Below are 21,553 nucleotides of genomic sequence, written 5' to 3'. Positions count from 1 at the left end.
TATAGGGGTGGGAATTGAGAAGGAAGAAGTGACAAATCATCTTTTTCATTACTGAGCAGGGTAGCATCAAACAAGCTGTGGATAGGGCCATGGAAGGGTTCAAACAGGCTATTTAAGGCCATATGTAATGATAGTTGGGGCAAAAATCAAGAATTTGAACTTTAAAGTCTCTGTGTTTTTGGAATAGAAGTGTGATTGTAAGTATTTCCTCCTTTTTTTTTTTTTTTTTTTGGTTCTCCAATAAAATTAATGTTAGTCAAAAACTTCCACTGCCCTGAGATATCAAACTAGCTAGCTTCCTATAAAAGGCTGCTCCTGGCTCTGGTTAGTTTTTTTTTTTGGTCTCTCTACTTTTAACTTACAAAGTCAGCTTATTTTAAATTTTCAAAAAGGCGATTTTAGTGATTTAAGGTAGAAACATAGTTTTAGGGTCTAGTTTCCAATTTCTATTTATAATCATACTTGCTCCTCCACTTCTCTCTAAATGGGTATACCAAAGACAGTTTACAAAGGATCTGTGCTATATCAGATGAGCAGACATTTCCTTGGGGTTCACTGAGGAAATCAGAGGGATAAAAGGACACAGAATTCTTTCTTTTTTTTTTTTTTTTAAGATTTTATTTATTTATTTGACAGACAGAGATCACGAGCAGGCAGAAAGGCTGGCGGAGAAAGAGGAAGGGAAGCAGGCTGGTTCTCTGCTGAGCAGAGAGGCCGATGCAGGGCTCAATCCCAGGACCCTGGGATCATGACCTGAGCTAAAGGCAGAGGCTTTAATCCACTGAGCCCAACTTATCCCATTAATTAGTTTGAAGGTTTAATTTCCATTATGATAATCTTATTGTAGATTTTTTAAAAAGGGGAAGTACTAGTCATTGTTTTAATGAGGCACTGTATTAATTAAATACTGTGAGCAACCCTTTTTTCACCCGCAATAATATAAAGGTATTTCGTAAGCAGAGAATCCAGTATTAAAATTTGGCAACAGACCTGTGTTCTTATTGTCAAGAGTCAGAAATCAATCAGGCTTTTTTATTATGTATTGCATGCTTCAATTTCTATTTTGAGATGCTTGGAGAAGTTGAGAAATTTGTCCAAGGTCACACAGGTAGAGAATGCCATAACTTGAATACCTCACTCAAAAAATTTTCCCGTCTATGAAAGGCCACAAGGAAAATGAGAAGGTTATCTTCTCAAATAAGGATGTAACATTTATTTCACTCATAGTAATATAATTCATGGAGATGAATAACAGATGATTACCATTTCATATAATAAGTGAATCATACAATTAAAATTTAAACCCACATGAAAAAATATTACAACTAAGTAGAAAAAAGTAAATATAATATTGGTTTAACATTATGGTAAGCTGGATCAATAGTTTTTCTCCCTAAAATCAAGTTTTATGTATATATATGAACTATCATATACATATATAAGCTCTCATATATATATATCATGTATCATCATATATATTATAAACTCTACATATAGTTTACAGAAAATGCTTTTTTATTGCATTAATATCTCAAATGCCAATTTACTAAATTTTGGTTCAGAATAATAAAATAATAATACTGGGGAAAGAGTAAGTTTCTGTATAGTTATTTTGTGGATCAGAAAACTGGGGGTCCCAGAGATTTAGAGGTAATCCCCAAATCCTATAGTAGTTAGGGCAAAAGAAGCCTGGGATCTAATTTTTTGCCTTTTGGCTCCTATTAATTCTTTGGTTTCTTAATCTGCCCTACCCCTTTAGATTAATCAGACAGAAATCTCAGTGCATTACTCAGGATTAATGATTAACTGATAGACTCCTTTTTTGGATATAAATAAATGTATCTCTTGGAAATAGGCATAATATCTTGGCTAAATCCATTCTGGTGACCTATTTTTGGTGGTCTTTTTTTTTTTTTTTTAAGACGGTCATTTTTCAAATGGCTGGATCCTCAACCCACCCCAAACTAAACACTAAGTTTGATTTTCAGCTCCTCTGTTGGATATAAATAAACTGATAGACTCCTTTTTTATGAATAATTCCTCTGTAGCATGCAATGCTGTTGAGTGGCATTCTACCAACAATAGAACTTTTTTTCAAAATTGGAGTCAATATTCTCAAACCCTGCTGCTGCTTCATCAACCAAGTATATGTAAGCCATTTGTTACCATCTTAACAGTCTTTACAACATCTTCACCAGGAGTAGATTCTATTTTAAGAAACCACTTTCTTTGTTCTTCCATAAGAAGCAACTCATCATCTGTTAAAATTTTATCATCAGATCGTAGCATTCAGTCATATCTTCAGGTTTCACTTCTAATTCCAGTTCTCTTGCTGTTTCTACCTTATTTGCAGTTACTTCCTCCACTGGAAGGATAACTTTGAGGGGTTATCCTCAAAGTTATCCATGAGGATAACTTATCCTCAAAGTTATCCATGAGGGTTGGAATCTACTTCTTCCAAACTCTGTTAATGTTGGTATTTTGAGCTCTTCCCATGAATCACAAATGTTCCTAATGGCATCTAGAATGGTGAATCTTTTCCAGAAGGTTCTCCATTTACTTTGCCCGAATCCATCAGAGGAATCACTATCTATGACAGCTAGAGCCTTATGAAATGAATTTCTTCAATAATAAGACTTGAAGTCAAAATCACTCCTTGATGCATAGGTTGCAGAATGGATGTTGTGTTAGCGGACATGAAAATAACATTAATCTCATGGTATGTCTTCATCACAGCTCTTGGGTGACCGGATGCATTGTCAATGAACAGTAATATTTTGAAAAGATTCTTTTTTCTGAGCAACAGGTCTCAATAGTGGGCATAAAATATTCAATAAGCCATGTTGCAAACAGATGTGCTGTCATCCAGGCTTTGTTGTTTCATTTATAGAGCAGAGGTCGAGTTGGTTTAGCTTAATTCTAAAGGGCCATAGGATTTCTGGAATGCTCAATGAGCATTGGCTTCAACTTAAAGTCACCAGCTGCATTGGCCCCTAATAAGAGAGTCAGCCTGTCTTTTGAAGGTATGAGGTAAGGCATTGACTTCTCTCTAGCTAAGAAAGTCTTAGATGGCATCTTCTTCTAGTAGAAGGCTATTTTGTCTACAGTGAAAATCTGTTCTTCAGTGTAGCCTCTCTCGTTAATTATCCTTGCCAAATGGACAACTTGCTGCAGCTTCTACGTCAGTGTTTGATGCTTCACCTTTCTACGTTATGGACATGGCTTCTTTCCTTAAACCTCATAAACCTACCTCTCTGACTCTGAAATTTTCTTCAGCTTCTTCCTTGCCTCTCTTAGCCTTCATAGAATTGAGGAGAGTTAGGACATTGTTCTGAATTAGGCCTTGACATAAAGGTATGTTATAGCTGATTTGACCTTCTACTCAAATAAATCAAACTTGATCCATATCAGCAAAAAGACAGTTTTCCTTTCTTATTGTTCATGTGTTCACTTGGAGTAGCACTTAATATCCCTTCAGAAACTTTTGTTTTTTTTTTTTTTTTTTGCATTCACTACTTAGCTAGCTGCTACCTCAGCTTTTAATGTACCTTCTTCACTAAGTTTAATCACTTCTAGCTTTTCATTTAAAGTAAGAGACATACAACTCTTCTCTTGGACACTTAAAGATCATCAAATAGTGACTAACTGGCCTAATTTCAATATTGCCATAATACAAAAGACCAAGGAGAGGGAGAGAGACAAGGGGATGCCCAGTTGGTGAAGTAATCATAACACAATTAACATTTATAGATTAAGTTCACTGCCTTACATAAGCATGGTTTGTGGTACCCCAAAACAATTACAATAGTAACATTAAAGTTGATGACAACTGATCAAACTGATCACAAACCACCATGCTAATAACACCAACAAATATGCTAATAATGAAAAAGTTTGAAATATTGTGACAATTATTAAAATGTAACACAGAGACATGAAATGAGCAAATGCTGTTGGATAAAAAGGTGCTGAAAGACTTACTCGATGCAGGGTTGTCACAAACCTTCCATTTGTAAAAAACATAATACCTGTGAAGTGCAACAAAGTGAAGTGCAATAAAATGAATTATGCCTATAGCCCATTTTCATATTTTAATGTTATTCCATCTTCAAAGTTCTCAGATAAGATGTTCAATCTATGCTGGTCTGTGATGGTGTATGAGAGTCTCCAGAACTTTAAATCAAACTGAATAGATTATTCAGGCATTGCTCATTCACCATAAGCGGGCTCTGTGCACCAGGGTTGAAAAGATGAACAAAACAGCCAAGGGAACTCAGCAAAGAACAGGGTGAGAGAAGGTTAGACAGTGGTCTACACAGGCACATCGTATAGGAGAGCACTGAGGAGGGTATCTACACCAGCCCTGGCAACTCAGGGAAGACTCATTGTAGGAAATAACCCTTGAACTGGGTTCTGAAGGATGAAGGGGGATTAACTAAGCCAGTGCGATAGCGAGTGTTTTGGTCAGAGAGCATACTGTTAGAGAAGGCCAGAGACATGGAAGCAGAGGTACAGTTGGGGAAGCACCAAAATTTAGCAAGGCTAAGGTCCAGAGTGCTTATGGGGAAGCTGTAAATGAGAAAGCCATAAAGTAGGCTCTAAAAGGCATATCTCCTTTTGGACGCCAGTGTTTTTGCACTTCAGTGTTCACTCAGTTTACCTATAGATTGTTAAAGCAAACATTCCCAGGCCTTACTTCCATGGAGGGCTACAGCAGGGTCCAGGAATCCGAATTTTAAACAAGTACTGTAGATAACAATTCTAGAGAAGACTGCATTTGGAAAAACACTCTTTTAGATGGTGGTGCACCTTGAAAGGACTTTAAGTAGAAGAGTGATATGATCAAGTCAGTGCTGTAACAAAGACAGGTAGGATACATGCGACACTGGTAGCAAAAGGACTAGTTGGGTGGGGGCATTACTCTTTAGGTAAAGATAAAGGGTTCTAAGATGGTAGCTGTGAGGATGGAGAGATTGGGTAGAATAGGAGTGAATTAGAAAGTAAGAGAGCATTGAGATTTGATTTGGGGAATAAGAGAGAAAGAGGAGTGGATGAAGGAGGGAAAGGAGAAGATGGCTCCTGGTTTCTATTTAAGTAATTGAGTAGGTGATGTTGCTATTAAACAATCCTGGAAAACAAGAGAAGAGACAGGCTTAATGGAGGTTGTTAGTGGTGATGAGTCCAGTTTGGTGACTTCAGGTTGGATCAGGCAGAGGTAGTTGGTTACTGATACCGGTATTTAGTTGGAAAAAAGAAAGCTTGTTTGTAGACACATAGTTAGAATGGGCACAGATCCCAGACTAACTCTGTTTTCACCTTGGCTACTTTAGTATTTCCTTACCTGGGAACAGGCTGCCTATTCGTGTAAACATTTATTAAAAATGTCAGAATTACCTTTAAAAGACAAGTAAAATAACAGAATTATGTGGAGTGCAAGCCCCAGGTAAAATAATAATTTCTGACTAACTAGGTACCAGAAGACTATACTTTAACTCTTAAAACATTAGTTAATGCTACCTTGATAAAACATATTGAATTCCTGAAATCAACTGTGAAAGAATACATGACTTTTATTTTGGTACTTTTAATTTCACATTGAGTTATTTGATCAATATTATCATATTCTGATTTCTATAATGTTAATTCTTGACCTTTTGCTCTTAAAGTAATGGAAAGTTCAAAATCAACTTAAGAAATCAGGGATCAGTGGCTCCATTTTAAGTAGATATTTTAATATCAGTTGGGATCAGTAAGATCTATGCTTACTTCCTTCACATTATCTTGATCTTGCCATTTAGAAGTTCTCTTTCAACAAAGTTGGTATCTGCTCTTACCTTGAGAAAATGGTTCTCTAAGAGCAGAAGAAATTAAGAAACCTCCCCCAAATAAACAGTGACTAATTTTTCAATACTAAAGTCAGATATTTAAAAGATGGGTTTAATAGAGGTTAAAGCATTAGAGTAAACCATGAAACATCTGGTTCACCACCATACTACTTTTGATTTTTTTTATAATAACAAAGTATAAAATAAAACATAAAAGTAAATTATTTAGGTAAGTGACAGATTTGGGGGAGCATATTCTGGCTTAGTTTATACATACAACCCAAGATTGTACTTCTACACTTGGAACACATAGTGACTCTACACTGTGCTTCTGAGCTCTAGTTAATCCCACAGCCTCACTATTTTCCTGGCCTGCTGGGTATTTCTGATTCTATGGGTGTTTCAGTGTTTCCCTGTATTCCACTAGCAGAGTGTACCTCATCATACAGAAGGGCACTCTCAAGTACTAAGTTAATATGCCCAGATGCGTATTTCAGGGAACTGATAAAGCTGTATAGAGTTAGCACCTGTACGGTGTAAATGATAGGAAGAATGCATCAGAGATTTCTACCCTCCAAGACCTTGTAGTGTTCCAGAAAACTTGTAAAATCTTTTTGTCCTGTTAGTTGAGCTAGTTTGCAATAGGTGAGGTATTGATGTGGAGACATAGCCTGAATTTGCTACATGGGCTCAAGCAATAGAGTAAAAAAAAAACCCAGAAGAGCATGGAGCACTGGGTGTGGTATGTAAACAATGAATTCTGGAACACTGAAAAGAAATGTAAAAAATACATAAAAATTAAAAAAATTTTTTTTTTAATCTGGGGGACTAGATTTTGGTCCCCCAACTGATTTGATGTGGGAATTTGGGTGAGGCAGCCAAACCCTTGTCAGCTGTGTTCTATCAGCATGACAAAGATAAAATATCTATCATTTGTCAACCACACTAAAGCATTCTGAAGATAAACTTTCATGAGGATCATAAAATGTGACTATTGTAGCAGAGACAATCAGTATTCTTTCATAGCTGAGAGTTCTGCCATATTGGGGATAGCTTTGTAGAAAAATATCTCTTGTTATTTGCAGAACAGGGTAGGGGAAGAGGAATAGCAAGATCCTCCCAAAACAGTATATCCCTTGAAGAATTAGGGGAGGTTGATCTTCAACTTTGTAAGAAATAACAAGTATCTTGATGCTAGCAAAGCTTTTTAATTTATTTTCCAAGATATGATTGTTAGTGAATTAGGAAAATCTGCTCTGACCAAATAGTCAGAGATATATTGTATTACTAATTAAGGACCTGATAAAAATAGAATCCTAGAGTTGGAAGGAAAGCCAGTAATCCTCTAAGCCACCCATCTTCCATAAAGACTTTAGCAAATTCACATCCAATCTGCATTTGAAATATTTTGGATAAAATAGAGCTCATTTCTTCACCTTTCATCATACACCTTCACACACACACACACACACACACACACACACACACACACCCCACACAGACTAGAATGTTAGTAGAGGAGACTCCCTTCAGAGTCATATATATGGTTGTACATATTGGTTGTGCAAGGATGTCTGGATGAGGGAGCACAAGTCAGGTCTGAAATCCAACCCTCTAACTTCGCTTGCTAAATTGTGTGTATGGGTGTGGGGTGATGACCTCTAGGGAAATGAGTCTGTGTTTTTGGCCACCCCTACCCCAAAATGTCTCCTTTTATAATCTGATCAGAGATGGCATATATCACTGGCATAGTTATTTCCTCTCTATTAGAGAAAGCTTTGACATGTGATATATCAATCTTTTTACCCTGTACCTGATAGGAAGAATTACTCCTCCATCTCTCAAGCTCCCATATCAGAGTAACTGTGGGAGACATCCATCAGACAGGCTTACAAAATCAACATGTCTCTTGGATGACCATTGTGAGTGCACCTTGTATCCCTGGAATAGTGTGTGTGTGTGTGTGTGTGTGTGTGTGCGCGCGCGCAACTGAGGAGGTCAGTTCTGGAGTTGTAAGCAACCCTTACAACTGGTTGTAAGCAAAGGATGGACTTTCAGGGCAGTTCTAACTATGATGTTCTGTCATTTCAGGATGTCTCATGGGTGTGTGTGTTAGCACTATGATCAAAATCATTGTTGACAACAAGCTGAGGTGGTGAAGAGGTGTTAAGAACCTTAGAGGCTTGGATTCTAATTCCAAATGACCTTGGCCACTTAGAGATATAGTTAGAAACCATTAGGAGAATCTATTTTATTTCTAAATCTGTAGCTCCAGACTGTCCTCAGGCTTTAAAGAGTTTGAACCCATTAAATTGTGTAGACTGCTTTGACAGCAGTCTGTTGGTTAATTACAGTGGCAATCTAATTATAAGGTTTATAAGGTTTCCCTGTAATTGATTCCCTCTCAAGTATGTGGAAATTTTACTTGATATGCATTTGCTTCTGAAACCCATGGGAATAGACCAGATTCTGGGGCCATGTGCATCTTAGAATCAAGAAGACCATTCCCAATTAGAGTCCTTATTCAAGATAAAGGGAATCTTCTCAGTATTTTATTCATTCTTTCACCCATTCATTCACTCCCTCATTCATTCATTCATTCATTCATTCAGTAAATACTACATTAATAGTATGTACCTAGCACTAGTAATCTCCAGGGATACAAAGATAGATTGGGTATAGTCACTGCCACAAATAGGCTTGCTAGTTGGGGAGATTGACAGAAATAAGTAATTAAAGCTACATGTTAATTATTGGTATTTGTGATGCACTTAAAGTGCTAACAAAACATTGAGGAGGACATCCCTAATTCTGATTTTGTCAGAGAACAGGGAAGAATACTGTGGGGGCACAGAGCAGCACTCACTGAGGAGATAAACTTTAAGTGAAAAATTAAAGGGTGAGTAAATATTCAGTGTACAGAAGGCAAGAATTTGAGATGGGGGAATGGAAAAACTGCAGAGCCGTGGGAGAATAAGAAAATCAAGCATCTGCCACCACTGTAGACAATCAATCATGACAGGCACTGCTATGGCTAAACCTCTTCTTCCACACAATGTATATAAAACCTTTTGCTGGTTCCAAAAACAAAAACAAAAACAAAAACAAAACAAAAGAGCTCATCCTTACAAAGTCGTCACTATGCCCGAGCGCATTCATCTTCTCCATGTCACAGGTGAGGAAAGTGAGGTTTACAGAGGGTATGTTATTATGGTAAGATCGCAGAGATAATATGTAGGGAAGCCAAAATTTGAACCTTGGGCTGTCTGATTCTGGAGCACAAGTTCTTAGCCAGTATGTTGTTATAACCTCTTCAAAAGTGAGGATTATTAAGCAATGTATGATACATTCTATCAAAAGCCTTTCAGCATATTTTGTTTCCATTTTGAGGAGAGGCAATTAATTCTACCAAGACCTAGTCCTCAGTTTCTTCAATGTGAAATGACAAAGTTGTGGTATGTGAACTCTAAAGACCTTTATATCTCTAAGCTTCTATTTTAATTTAATCTTGCCTCGAGTTTAAGGATACTTTCTTTTTGTCTTACATATATCTTTCTAAAGACTTATATAATAGACGGCATATCAGTATTAAAGACTCAAATGCACAGGGCATTTTGATTATAGTCATCCTTTGGATGTGCCCAGCTTTCCACATTAAATTCCTGCATATGGAGGAAGAAAATTGTTCTTATCACTAAAGTACATGATATGTATTTTAATTCCCCAATTAATTACTAAATTCTTCACAGAGCTCTTTCCAATTTTTCAAGAAGAGTAAGAGTGAGCAGTAGATGGACATTGATGAATGATGGAGAAGTCTGTTCTGCTCTTCTTTGCTGCATGATTTAATAAACCAATATAGTCTAGCTTTCCTATATTCTCCTATAGGCCTGCATGTAGTAGCAGGCTGTATCAAACACAGGCTTAAAGAAAATTATTTTCTTTTAAATATTTTCCCTCAAGGCAGACTGGACTTTAGTCTAGAGAGGGATCTATTTTACTTTCAAACAATATCTATAACATGTTGTAGTGGGCCCTGGATTTTTTTTTTTTTAACTTTCCCAAATCTAAACTCCAAATTTGGAAAATTGCCTCTTTTTGGAGTCTTGGTGGTAAGCAGATACGCACTTTCCCAAACTATCTTGCATATAGGGTATGGATGTATGACAGGCACACCTGTCCCCACTTTGCATTGGGATCTGGGGGCATGGAGACAAAGTCATGGTAGAGGATTCATCCTGGCAGTGGGTGGCAGAGCAGCTTAAGCTCCAGCATGGGGTTTCCATGGCAGCAGCAGCAGTGGTGAGCAGCTGAACCAGTGCTCAAGTCTAGTGTGTAAGCGGTGCAAGTTCCTATTTTCTTTTCTGTGAAGACAGCAGTGGGGTCTGCACTAGCCTAGTTTGAAGTTTGACTGAGGCTGTGCCCTGTCTGCTGCCTGATCTCTCTATCTCAACTCTAGTTCTGGAATTCTGTGAGTCCCCCAATGTACTTAAAAAAAATTTTTTTTTAAAGAAACTTTTTATTTTGTTATTGTTTTGTTTTAATTTTTTTATTAACATAATGTATTATTTGTTTCAGGGGTCTGTGATTCATCAGTCTTACACAATTCACAGTGCTCACTATAGCACATACCTTTTCCACCAATGTCCATCACCCAGCCACCCCAACCCGCCCATCCCCACTCCACTCCAATAACCCTCAATTTGTTTCCTGAGATTGAGAGTTTCTTGTGGTTTGTCTTTTTCTCTGGTTTCATCTTGTTTCATTTTTTTCTCTTTTCTCTTATGATTCTCTGCCTTGTTTCTCAAATTCCACATATCAGTGAGAACATATGATAATTGTTTCTCTCTGACTGATTTATTTCACTTGGCGTAATACCCTCTAGTTCCATCCATGTCATTGCAAATAGCAAGATTTCATATCTTTTGATGGCTGCACAGTATTCCATTGTATACATTTACCCATCTTCTTTATTCATTCATCTGTCGATGGGCATCTATTCTCTTTCCATAGTTTGGCTGTTATGGACATTGCTGCTATAAACATTAGGGTGCATGTGCCCCTTTGGATCACTAGATTTGTATCTTTGCGGTAAATACCTAGTAGTGCAATTGCTGGGTCACAGGTTAACTCTACAGCAATTTTTTATTTTGAAAAAACAAAACAAAACAAAACAAAAAAGCCCTAGCCTACACAAAAACTGCACGTATAGAACAATGAACTCCCATAATACCCTTTCCCCAGATTTACCAATTTTTAACATTTTGTTGTATTTCTCTCTCTTTCTCTGTTTCTGTCTTCCTTCTCACTCTCACTCTCTCTATTATATATGTAATTATAGCATACATAGTATTATTTTCATTATTGTAAATCACTGGAGAGTAGGTTACATACACTATGCCCCTTTACCCCTTCATACAGCAGGATGTATGTCCTATAAACAAAGCTAGTCTCTTACATCGTCATAGTTTAGTTATCAAACTCCAGAAACATAACACTAATATTAATCTAATTTCCAGTCTATATTCAAGTTTCAATTATGCCAACAGTGTGCTTTATCACAATTTTCTTTCCCAGTCCAAGATCCAATCCAGGATCATGTATTGTGTATAGTTGTCATATGCTAAGTCTTCTTTTAATGTGTAAACACCTTGGTATTTCCTTGTTTTTCATGACATGGACACTTTTAAAAACATAATTTGTTTACTTTATCGAATATCCTTCATTGGGGATTGTCTGAGATTTTTCTCTTGATTGGATTTAAGTTGTACATTCTCAGCAATAATACTACGTTAGTGATGTTGTGTCCTTCTCAGGGCATCATATCCAGAGATGGGCATGCAGATGATTACTGTTTTGGTAGTACTGATTTTGATTATTTAATTAGGGTGTTGTCCAATTTTTCCAGTGAAAAGTTATTTTTTTCTCTTACAATTTAGATGGTTGCTATATATATTTTAAAATATTTTATTTATTTATTTTGAGAGAGCACATGATTGGGGGGTGGGGAAAAGCACAGGGAGAGGGAGAGAGAGAATCTAAGCAGACTCCACTTTCTGTGCAGGGCCGATGTGGGGCTTGATCTCATCACCCTGAGATTAAGACCTGAGCTGTAATCAAGAGAAATCAACTGACTGAGACCCCCAGATACCCTAAAATGGTTGATATTTTGATGTTATATAAATATCTTGTTTCTCCTCAAACTGCCCTCTTCCTCATATTTAGCATCCATTTAGCATTTTTGTTTGAATCAATTTTTGTTATGTTCACTGCAAAATGATGATTTTTCTATTTTCATCATTCCTCCTATGCCTATTTGTTGTTCAAGTATACTTTTAATAAATCCCCTTTCTACTTAAATAAGCCAGACTTGGCTCCCATTGCTTACAGCAAAGAACGCTGGGGTTTGATTTACTTGTATATTTAGGCAACTAGTTTCAAGAACCTATCAAACCAGTTCACTCAAATAGTTAATCTAGACAGTCCAAGGAGAGACAGTGAGGAACATTCGTAGGAACATAAATGATACAACTTTTTCTTTCTTTCTTTTTTTTTTTTTTTTTTTTTTTTTTTTTTAAGATTTTTATTTATTTATTTGATAGAGAGAGATCACAAGTAGGCAGAAGGCAGGCAGAGAGAGAGGGGGAAGCAGGCTCCTTGCTGAGCAGAGAGCCTGATGTGGGGCTCGATCCCAGGACCCTGAGATCATGACCTGAGCTGAAGGCAGCAGCTTAAACCACTGAGCCACCCAGGCGCTCCAATGATACAACTTTTCATGGTGCCTCATTCCACTTTTAAAACACACCTACAGACCAGACTTTTTTCCATTGCCAGCCAAATGACTATCAAACTGAATACATAAAATATCAAATAGTTACACTAAAACTAAAAAGCATGAAAATATCAATTTTTGTGACTAAATGCCAAACACCTGGATATTTTGGAATATCTAGAAGTTTATTATAATGTTTACTTTTACTTAGATTTTTGTTTATAAAAAAACATCAAAATAAAGAATAATAGTGTAATAGAAATAGCACACTGGGGTAAGGCAGTTTTCATTCCAGTGCTAGCTCTGCTAACTAACCTGCATGGGACTTTTTGAGAAAATCTCTTATGTTTTTGAACCTAAATTTCCTCATCTGAGAAATGAGATGATTGAACAGAACACTTTCAAGAGTCTTTCAAACTCAGGATTCTATGACCTCAAAACTGAACATTAATGTAATTGTTGGAGATATAAGGAACCATTAACCTAGAATATTCTAATGAGCATATTTGGATCCAAAATTATTCTGGTATAAAGATTAGTAACTGTGAGATAACTCCCAAATTAGTCAGAGAATAGAAACGTCAAAACAATTTAGAGAACAACTTATAGTCTAGAGATGCTAAAGCAGTCTTAGACTGTCTGAATAGATATCTTTCCTAAGAGATAAACAGTTTCACATTGCTTGGCATTGGTGAGATCACATCTTGAGCAATGTCTTTCTCAGAGGGCCCTACTTTCATGGAGGTATTAAAACATTAAAAATGTCCTAATGAAAAATGATTGAGTGAACTGGACTCTTTATCTTGGAGAAGAAAAGATTTAATGGGATGACGACATGATAATTCTCTCAATACTTGAAGGTTTGTTTTTATTCAGGTGGAACATAAAAGGTTTTCTGTGTTTTTTTCCAGACAGAAAAACTACTACCAATTGGGTGGAAATTATGGTATGGATATGAGGAAGAAACTTAATTCAAACATAATTGTGATAGCTGTTCTTACCAGCCCCTCTGTCAGGGACATCATCATGTCTCTATGACCTCAGAAAGATACCCAAGAATCAAGTTTTTTGCTACTCTCAGTGCAATAGGTCAGGCCTTGTTCTCCATGTCGATGTTTTCAAACCATCACTTCCCAAATGTTAATGTACATATAAACCACTGGGTATCTTGAGATATTCAGTTTCTGATTCAATAGATCTGGGATTGTACCTAAGATTCTGCATTTCCAACCATCTCCCAGGTGTTTCATGTGCATTATCACCTGCCCAATCAGATGTTACTTCCCCACATAAACAAAAGATACCATTTGGTATAAGCGTTCATGTTACAATTAATACCCATGTGAAAGGAAGTAAAAAGATGTTTTGCAATTCTATCAGCTTCTTCTCATGATATTTAAATGTTTTCCTGTTTCTCATTTCCTTAAAGAGGTTACATATTTTCTGACATTTTACTATTTTTGATCACTTTGCACGATGGTACTGGCATGGCCCTGACTAATTCTAGGTAACCAGGAAATATTCCCCCTGAACATTATGAATTTTGCTTATTTTAGGTCATTACTTCATTGACTACAACGATTTTTCATAGGACACTCAGAGATGCACACACAAACACACATACCATCTCATGGTGCTTTTTATTGGATTTTATCTACAAGGCATGATGGTCTAGGAACAGAGGCCTGTGTGTGCATAGGGAATCTGTGCCCACTTTCAGTCCCCCTTCACTCTAGGCTTTATCTACCTCCAAATAGGCATCTTACTCAGTGGGAACTGGCTAAATATCCAGGGTCTTTTTGTTATCATTGCCTTGAGGAAATTTTTATCTCATCTTGATACCATACCAGCTTTAACTCTCAAGGCTATACAAAACAATTGTAGCCTCTCCCTAGTAACTCTTCAAACATTTATATAGAGTCATTGTGGTCTCTTTGAGGCTTCACTTTCCAAGCTAAACATCCCCAGTTCCTTCAATCATTACTCATATGAAATGGTTTGAATTCCTCTACCATACTGTTGCTTTAAAAATTAAATAATTTTTAAGAGGGTGTGTAGGAGTGGGAATTTTGTGGCTTCCTAGGTAGATTTCTGGCATAATAACACCAAACATCTTTTGGATTCTTCATAACTTATAGGTCACCATATGGCATTCTGTTTGGGGGGGAAAAAAAAAGTTTTCGCTATACCAACTCCCACTTGTAGGGTTTTTCCGGTTTTCTTTCTTTCTTTCTTTCTTTCTTTCTTTCTTTCTTTCTTTCTTTCTTTCTTTCTTCCTTCCTTCCTTTTTCTTTCTTTTTTCTCCAGAGGTATGTATGTATGAGCAGGAGTTTTGGGAGTTCTTTATGCACCTTCAATGCAAACTCTTCCACCTAGTTCAGATTCACCCCACTTCAGAGCTGCTGGACGGTTCTATGTGTTTTTCTTGCATGAAATGGAGAATACGTAGCATCTTCCTATCTAAATGAGCTCATTATTTTTCATCTGTGCAATTTCTAATAGTGATTGTCTAAAAAAATACATAGGAATGTCAGTTTAGTGAAATCTCACATGAAGAATAATAATGGTCATTTATCTAATGGAGTTTTAATAGGAGAAGTAGTACATTGGTACTAATAAAGATCAGTAAAAAGTGACAAAATAAGACAACAATGGCCATGTGTTGTATTATACTCTGAACTCTGAACAATCAGCAGTAGTCTGGATATTTTACCAATAGGGTATTACTATCTTCCTGTATGTATGCTGTATAATATGCTAATTATAAAATTAAAAAAAATCTATCTTAATGGAATGAAGAAAGAAGTTTTCCATTTTGTTCCTAGCAAAGGGAATGGCATAGGTGAGGAGGGGTGGAAATGGGGAAGGTAGAGATGAGGATCATTAATAGAAATGTAACCCCTAATTCACATCACTCTGGTGGTCTTGGTACCTGATACATGGGTTACATGCTGCACAGTAAATAAATTCTGAATTATAAAAGATGATACACATTCAGAAATTTGGCAACCTCATTTCCTTTATCATTGTATTTGAAATTACATCATGTTTAGATGTCCCCTAACACTCAGATTGGACTTAAGTCTCTTAATAAGGAAACATTAGGCCAGAATTGATCTTCACTTTTAGTGGAGGAAATGCATACTAGTTATTCTATAAGTGTATCAAGAAGTTAATTCGAGAATATAGAACCTTTAAGCAGCTATAGCTTATGCCTGTGTTGGCAACATGTGATCTCAGTGAAAAGTGTAAAACAGCAGACTGCCAGATGTTTTGACTATGTGATACATCACATCTTAATGTTTCTTAGGTTGGCCATAGTAATACTAGAGATTCAAGGATTTTAAAATTAACAAGTTCTATTCTAACCCTTTCTTAATCTTTACCTTAAAAATGTCTTATACTCAAAACATTCATATGTTAGAATTTTTCTTTAAAACACATGTGTTCAGGAAGAATGTTTATAAACCATAAACAAAATCTAGGAAGAACATATCATGTTTCTTAAAGTATATTATATAAACTATTGGCCAGTAAGACTATGACTGGGGAATGATATTTTCAGGTTAATCAAACACTCTGCAATATTATTCCATATGTATTATAAATTTTAAGTGCAGGGAGCTCAGTATTACTCTCATATCAAGCATGATTTCCTTGTAAATATATTCGAGGGCACTTCAAAATCTTCTGGAACTTGTGTCTTAATTTTGAGCACTAGATCCACTGTACACGAATTTCCTTCAGAAGAGTTCTAGTTAGTACCATTTCATTTAGACAATAAATTCATTCAGTAAATGAGTATTAATGCTGACTATCATTCATAGGAAGACTCTGAGGAGACGAGGCAGGTGCCATTTGAGATGGGGAGGAGGGGTGAGGGGAAGGCAGTGGCTACACCTGACCAAGACCATCAACCCCAGCCTTTCAGGACAGCATTACCACATTCTCCTTAAAACATCTTCTCTACCAAACTAATCTTCAAAGAGTCTCCTCTGAAAATGCAAATACTTCTGCAGGGCATGTGTATGTAGTGCATGTATGTAGTGTATGTAGTGTACTGGTATTAATTATATCTTTGTTAGCAAAAGGTTGAAAAAAGGTTGAAGAAAGGAAATGACAGAAGATAGAAAATGGTGGCATCAAAGAGGAGAAAATGGATCTCTTAGAGAAGTAGAAATACCCATGACAAATACTACTTATTTTACAGTTTTGCTTTAGGGTTTCAATTATGACAAACTATTGTTATAGATGTGGAAACATTTTATAATTTTCTCTTGGATTGGCTTCTTCTATTTGTTGTTTCCAGTGAAACTAAATGAATCCCTAGTGTCCAGATCTAATGTATTAACATAATTAATGCTACTCGAGCTGTTTGTTCCCTTTCATGAAGGTTTTTTTGAAAAGCTAAGTAAAGTCATAAATAAAGACAAACACAAAATGTCTTTGGGGGAAGACAAATAAAATGGCTACTTTCAGAACTATTAATAATCTTACAATTTTTGTCACTTAAATTTTCTTTAGTTAATGTCTTATGAAGCTAGAGGGTGTGCAATGTTTCCTCAGCCAGCTTAAATAAATCAGAAAATTCTGGTTTTGAATGCCCATAATGAAGATCAGTTACAATTATGAACAGATTTTTTTGTTTGATTGCCTTCTGAAATAACTTTCTTTTGTAACAAAAAACATTAGTGAGGATGTTTCATTAAAAATAAAAAACAAATCTTAGTTCAAAACTTAAATTACATTGCTCTATATTTATACCATCCCAGAAAAAAAATTCAGCTAAGGAAATATTCAGACACATAATTATTTTACTCTAATTGGCATTGTTAATTCACATGCACATGTACAAACAAGCATTGCGGTACAGAGTATACAGAGGTATTAAAGAGATTAAGACTGCAGGTTATCTGAGAGGAATAAAGAGTTTGGCCTGAACTGAATCTAAGATATATTTATTTGCCATTGGCCCCCTTGGTCAAAAGGAGAAAAAGAAAGGTAAATCTAAAACAGTCACTAAAGAAACAACTTTTGCTTCAGTGGCTTGGGTGATAAATTCCCCTTGGAAATAAGTGGCAAGGCAGTTGAAAAACAGCACGACTCTGGGGTCCTGCTCCTAAGAAATATACCTGTGGCATTTACTCCGAAACCAAGAAATATATGTTCTATCTATCTGTAATAGATGTCAACTTTTCAAATGAACTAGCAGAGTGTGTTTTTGAAAGTCTCTGGCTTCTACAATGAATTCAGGTTCTATGGTAAACTGGATGAATTAGCTAGATATAAAAGACTTAATAGACTATTTATAAAATCATTTAGTTGTAAAAATAAAGGCACTACAGGAGTTTTAAATTAGACTATTTTTAAAGGCTTCTTGTGAACATCTCCCCCACTCCAGACTGCCTATTTTCAAAGCATTTTATTTTAGAATCTCTTGGATACAGAAAAGAGAATTAGAATGCATAGCAAATGACTGCAAATATTTTGTTTCATTCTCATTTTAAGGTATCAGCCAAGTAACACCAGTGTATCCAATGAACTCCAAAGTTGGCAGAAGTGTTAGTAAATCTGCTCATTCCTGGTCCATTTTACCAAATATGTATTCAGATTTTTAATAAATATTTTGGAATATTTGGGCTATATATCTTCTCCTTCATGATTACAGTCAGGTACGCACAGGAAGATGATGTTATCTCTGTTAAGGAAGGATTCTTTATTTAACCTGAACATATCAACATAAGGAGATTTTGTCTATAGGATAAATTTTATTCTTTGGGAAAGAGACTGGGTTTTTCAGATATAAGCAAATAGCTATATTATAAAATCAGGTTGTAATAGGCATTATTTCCGGGGGAGGGCAAGTCCCACTGAGATGATCGTATCATTTAATAACTACTATACTACTAAAGCCTGAGAAGTTGTATGTTTAACATTAATGGTCATTAGTGAATAGGAAAAAAAGAGTATTGTGTTCTGTAATTTTGGCAAGCATATTGATTACAGTCTTTATTTAGTAACATTTTCAAGTTAATCCTGGCAGCAAAGATCTGTAAGTTTTACTGCAAGCCATCATATTTGGCTGTTACAACAGAGAACAAACAAAAAACATTAAGTTGGGAACATATGCAGAATCTTACATATTGTTTATTCTTTCAAAGTAAAATGGAACCCTCGGTCATTGTTCTAGACAATCGATTCAGGTTTCATTAATAACCTCCCTTGAAATATTCAGAAAATTGGGTTAAAATTGTTTTAGGGTGCCTGAATTTACCAGATTGTTGTTTTAATTCTTCATTCACAAAAACATATTTAAATAACAACAACAAAAATCAATGTGGAAAGTTTTTGTAAATTGCCCAAGCAATCAATTATGAATTTTATGTGAATGAACAATTTTCTGAAGATTGACTTTATTCAGTAAAACCTTCCTATTTTCCTCCTGTGAAGAAACTGTTTAGGGATAATAAATAGATATATATAAAATTATAACTGTCATTCTTAGGTGCAGATGGAAACATTAAACTCTATTAATAATTCTTTATTTTTTCATCATTATTGGAATGTTTCTTTGTGGCTAAACTTTCTTATTAACATAGCTTTAATAAGAAACATGCAGATCACATCTATTATATATATTTAGAAATATACTTCAGTGACTAATTATTATCCATCAACTGGATAGAACTCCAGTAAAATTTTCAAAACAGGATTATGTCAGTAATATGGGAAGTGTTTTTGGAATTCTGATAGTGCTGATTCAGAAATCTTACAAAACTTATGAAATTGATTAATGCCATTTTATATAAAAGTAAATTATGGTCTTAAAAAAATTTCCTCACAGACTTAGAAAGTAAATATTTGATAATGTTAAGTCATGAATGCAATAACATATTTATCTATTTTCAATTGATCAAATGACACAAAAGCAACATCATCAATATTCACACATGTTACAGACTAGTGTGAAGACACCACATGTGATGACTGTATTTGACCATCTTTGGAATGGAAAGGAAGCCCAAACATCAAACCTGATGACTACAGCATTTAGGAACAGCAAAAAGCAAAACAAACAAACAAAACAAAACAAAACAAAAAAACCACCCCACCAAAACTCAGTTCATACTTTAGGAAGCTGAGTTAGTACTTCGCTTTTCCCCCCAAGAGTACACCTGCCTTTATAAGGAAGAACCAACCATGTGAATGAGAACTGGAGTCAAGGTTAAAATAATTTTTCCCAAGAGAGTGGAGTGCATCTAAGAGAAGCAGAGGCTTAGCTCAGAGGAGCATTAATAACAAGAGGCAGCACCTCCCCTGAAAAACATTAGAGCCTCTTGGACATACGTTTGAAATTCATCCCCCCAAGTCATCCTATGACTGTAGGGATAGGTGATAATGTTCCACTATTTGAAGGGGGGAAATATAGCACCATTTAAAAAAAAATCATCACTTTAAAAAATAATACAAAAGTGGCCAAGTGTTCTAACTGTCAAGAAACCTTTGCAGATGATAAAAGAAAAGCTTTGTCTTTCCAATTATTGTTTGCCCTTCAGCTGACATACATGCTGAGTTGCATCAATAGGATTACAACGGAAACACAGTCATCTCCAGGTTTCCTCTGTTTGGATTTCTTGATCTTGTTTAAAGAAACAGGCTCAGGGAATGCACAGAAAACAAACTTCCCCAATCGAAGTTCTGAGGTCTCCCCCCACCCTCAGAAACCTGTCTAGTTTTACCCATAGCACCGGACAGAAATGTCATGGTCATGTTGCACCACTTCACTTGTTGAATTGTATGAAGACAGCTCTTGACCACAATAACTTAGTGAAGAACCTTGCTCTTAAATTAGCCCCCAAGATTTCTTTCCAGTTCGATGGTAATGTCTTACCTGCATGTGTCCCTGGTACATTCTGCTTGGGCTTCTTCAGGGCTCCCTGAGGCCGCCGGATGCGTTCCCCCGTGTTTACTTGCACACCAACAGAGGGGAGAAGGCGGCGTGCACACTGTGTTTTAGACCGTGCCTCTGAGCCCGGAGGAAGGCTCCAGGTAGCCCGGCCACGGTGGCCTCCTGGCCGTTCTGCGGGCTGCTGGGAACTGTTCTCCGCTCGGGGTGCTGAAAGCGGACACAGGAGAGCGCGCGGAGGAGACAAGGAGCCCAGGCGGCCACGCTCACCCGCAGGCGCAGGTCCTGCTTCACCCGGCGACTCTAAAACTCACTCCTTCTCCACCCAACTCTTTCTCGCTTCCTGCCGGGCTGCCTCATGTCTCTCTCACTATCTTCGTCGCGAACCCCCTCTCCTCCCAACCCTGACGTGAGCGCCCACACCAGCCGCCGCCGCAGCTGCCGAGCGGGGCGCGCGCCGCCCTCCCGGCCGCGTCCCTGCCGAGAGGCCGCGGGGCCGGGCACGCGCGCGCGTCCTCGGCGGGCCCGGGAGCAGCCCGAAGGCGGGGCGCGCACGCGGCGGCAAAGTGCCCGCGAGTGGTGGTCGCGCAAGGCGTTCAGGTGTGGCAGCTGCAACCACGGAGATTCCTGCAGAGTCGATGGTCAGATGCAAGAAAAGTGGGAGGAACATGCATTGTCTCTCCAGGAGCCATCAATAACGACCGAGCCTGTCATCCTACAGACATAATAGGCTGAGCGTGGGGGTTTTTGAAGAGTTTACTTCTGTTCTGATTCAGCTCTCACAAGTTGCCTCCATGTCACTCCGTGAATAAAGACTCCCCATTCACCCCACCCTCAATTCATTGTTGATCACTCTATTTAAAATTCCAAATCCCAGTCTCTAAGGGCCTTCCATGATTTTTCTCCCTAGCAGTTAACATCATCTAACATCCCATATATTTTACATATTTTATTTATTGTCTGTCTGTGGAGACGCAATGTTATTTCCATGAAATCGGGGATATTTAGGGAGGGGAGTGTATCTGTTTGTACACGGATGTATCAATATGA

General features: G+C 37.0%; 1 protein-coding gene across 4 annotated transcripts in view; it reads right to left on the bottom strand.

The window, feature by feature from the left end:
- The window catches only part of PEX5L (peroxisomal biogenesis factor 5 like), a 227,471-nt gene extending 206,498 nt beyond the window's left edge, over nt 1–20,973 (bottom strand). For 3 of the 4 annotated variants that reach the window (XM_059163394.1, XM_059163397.1, XM_059163398.1), the window contains exon 1: nt 20,489–20,973. In XM_059163394.1, the coding sequence (XP_059019377.1) occupies nt 20,489–20,509 (21 nt within the window). In that variant the 5' untranslated portion in view covers nt 20,510–20,973. The remainder of the gene's footprint in view (nt 1–20,488) is intronic. The other variant, XM_059163400.1, reaches the window with a different exon arrangement.
- Between the last annotated feature and the right edge of the window lie 580 nt (nt 20,974–21,553).

The sequence above is a fragment of the Mustela lutreola genome, chromosome 2, assembly GCF_030435805.1.
Source record: "Mustela lutreola isolate mMusLut2 chromosome 2, mMusLut2.pri, whole genome shotgun sequence".
Lineage (NCBI taxonomy): Eukaryota > Metazoa > Chordata > Mammalia > Carnivora > Mustelidae > Mustela > Mustela lutreola.
Note: the sequence above shows the minus strand (reverse complement) of the source record. Positions and strands in the feature narration are given on the sequence as shown.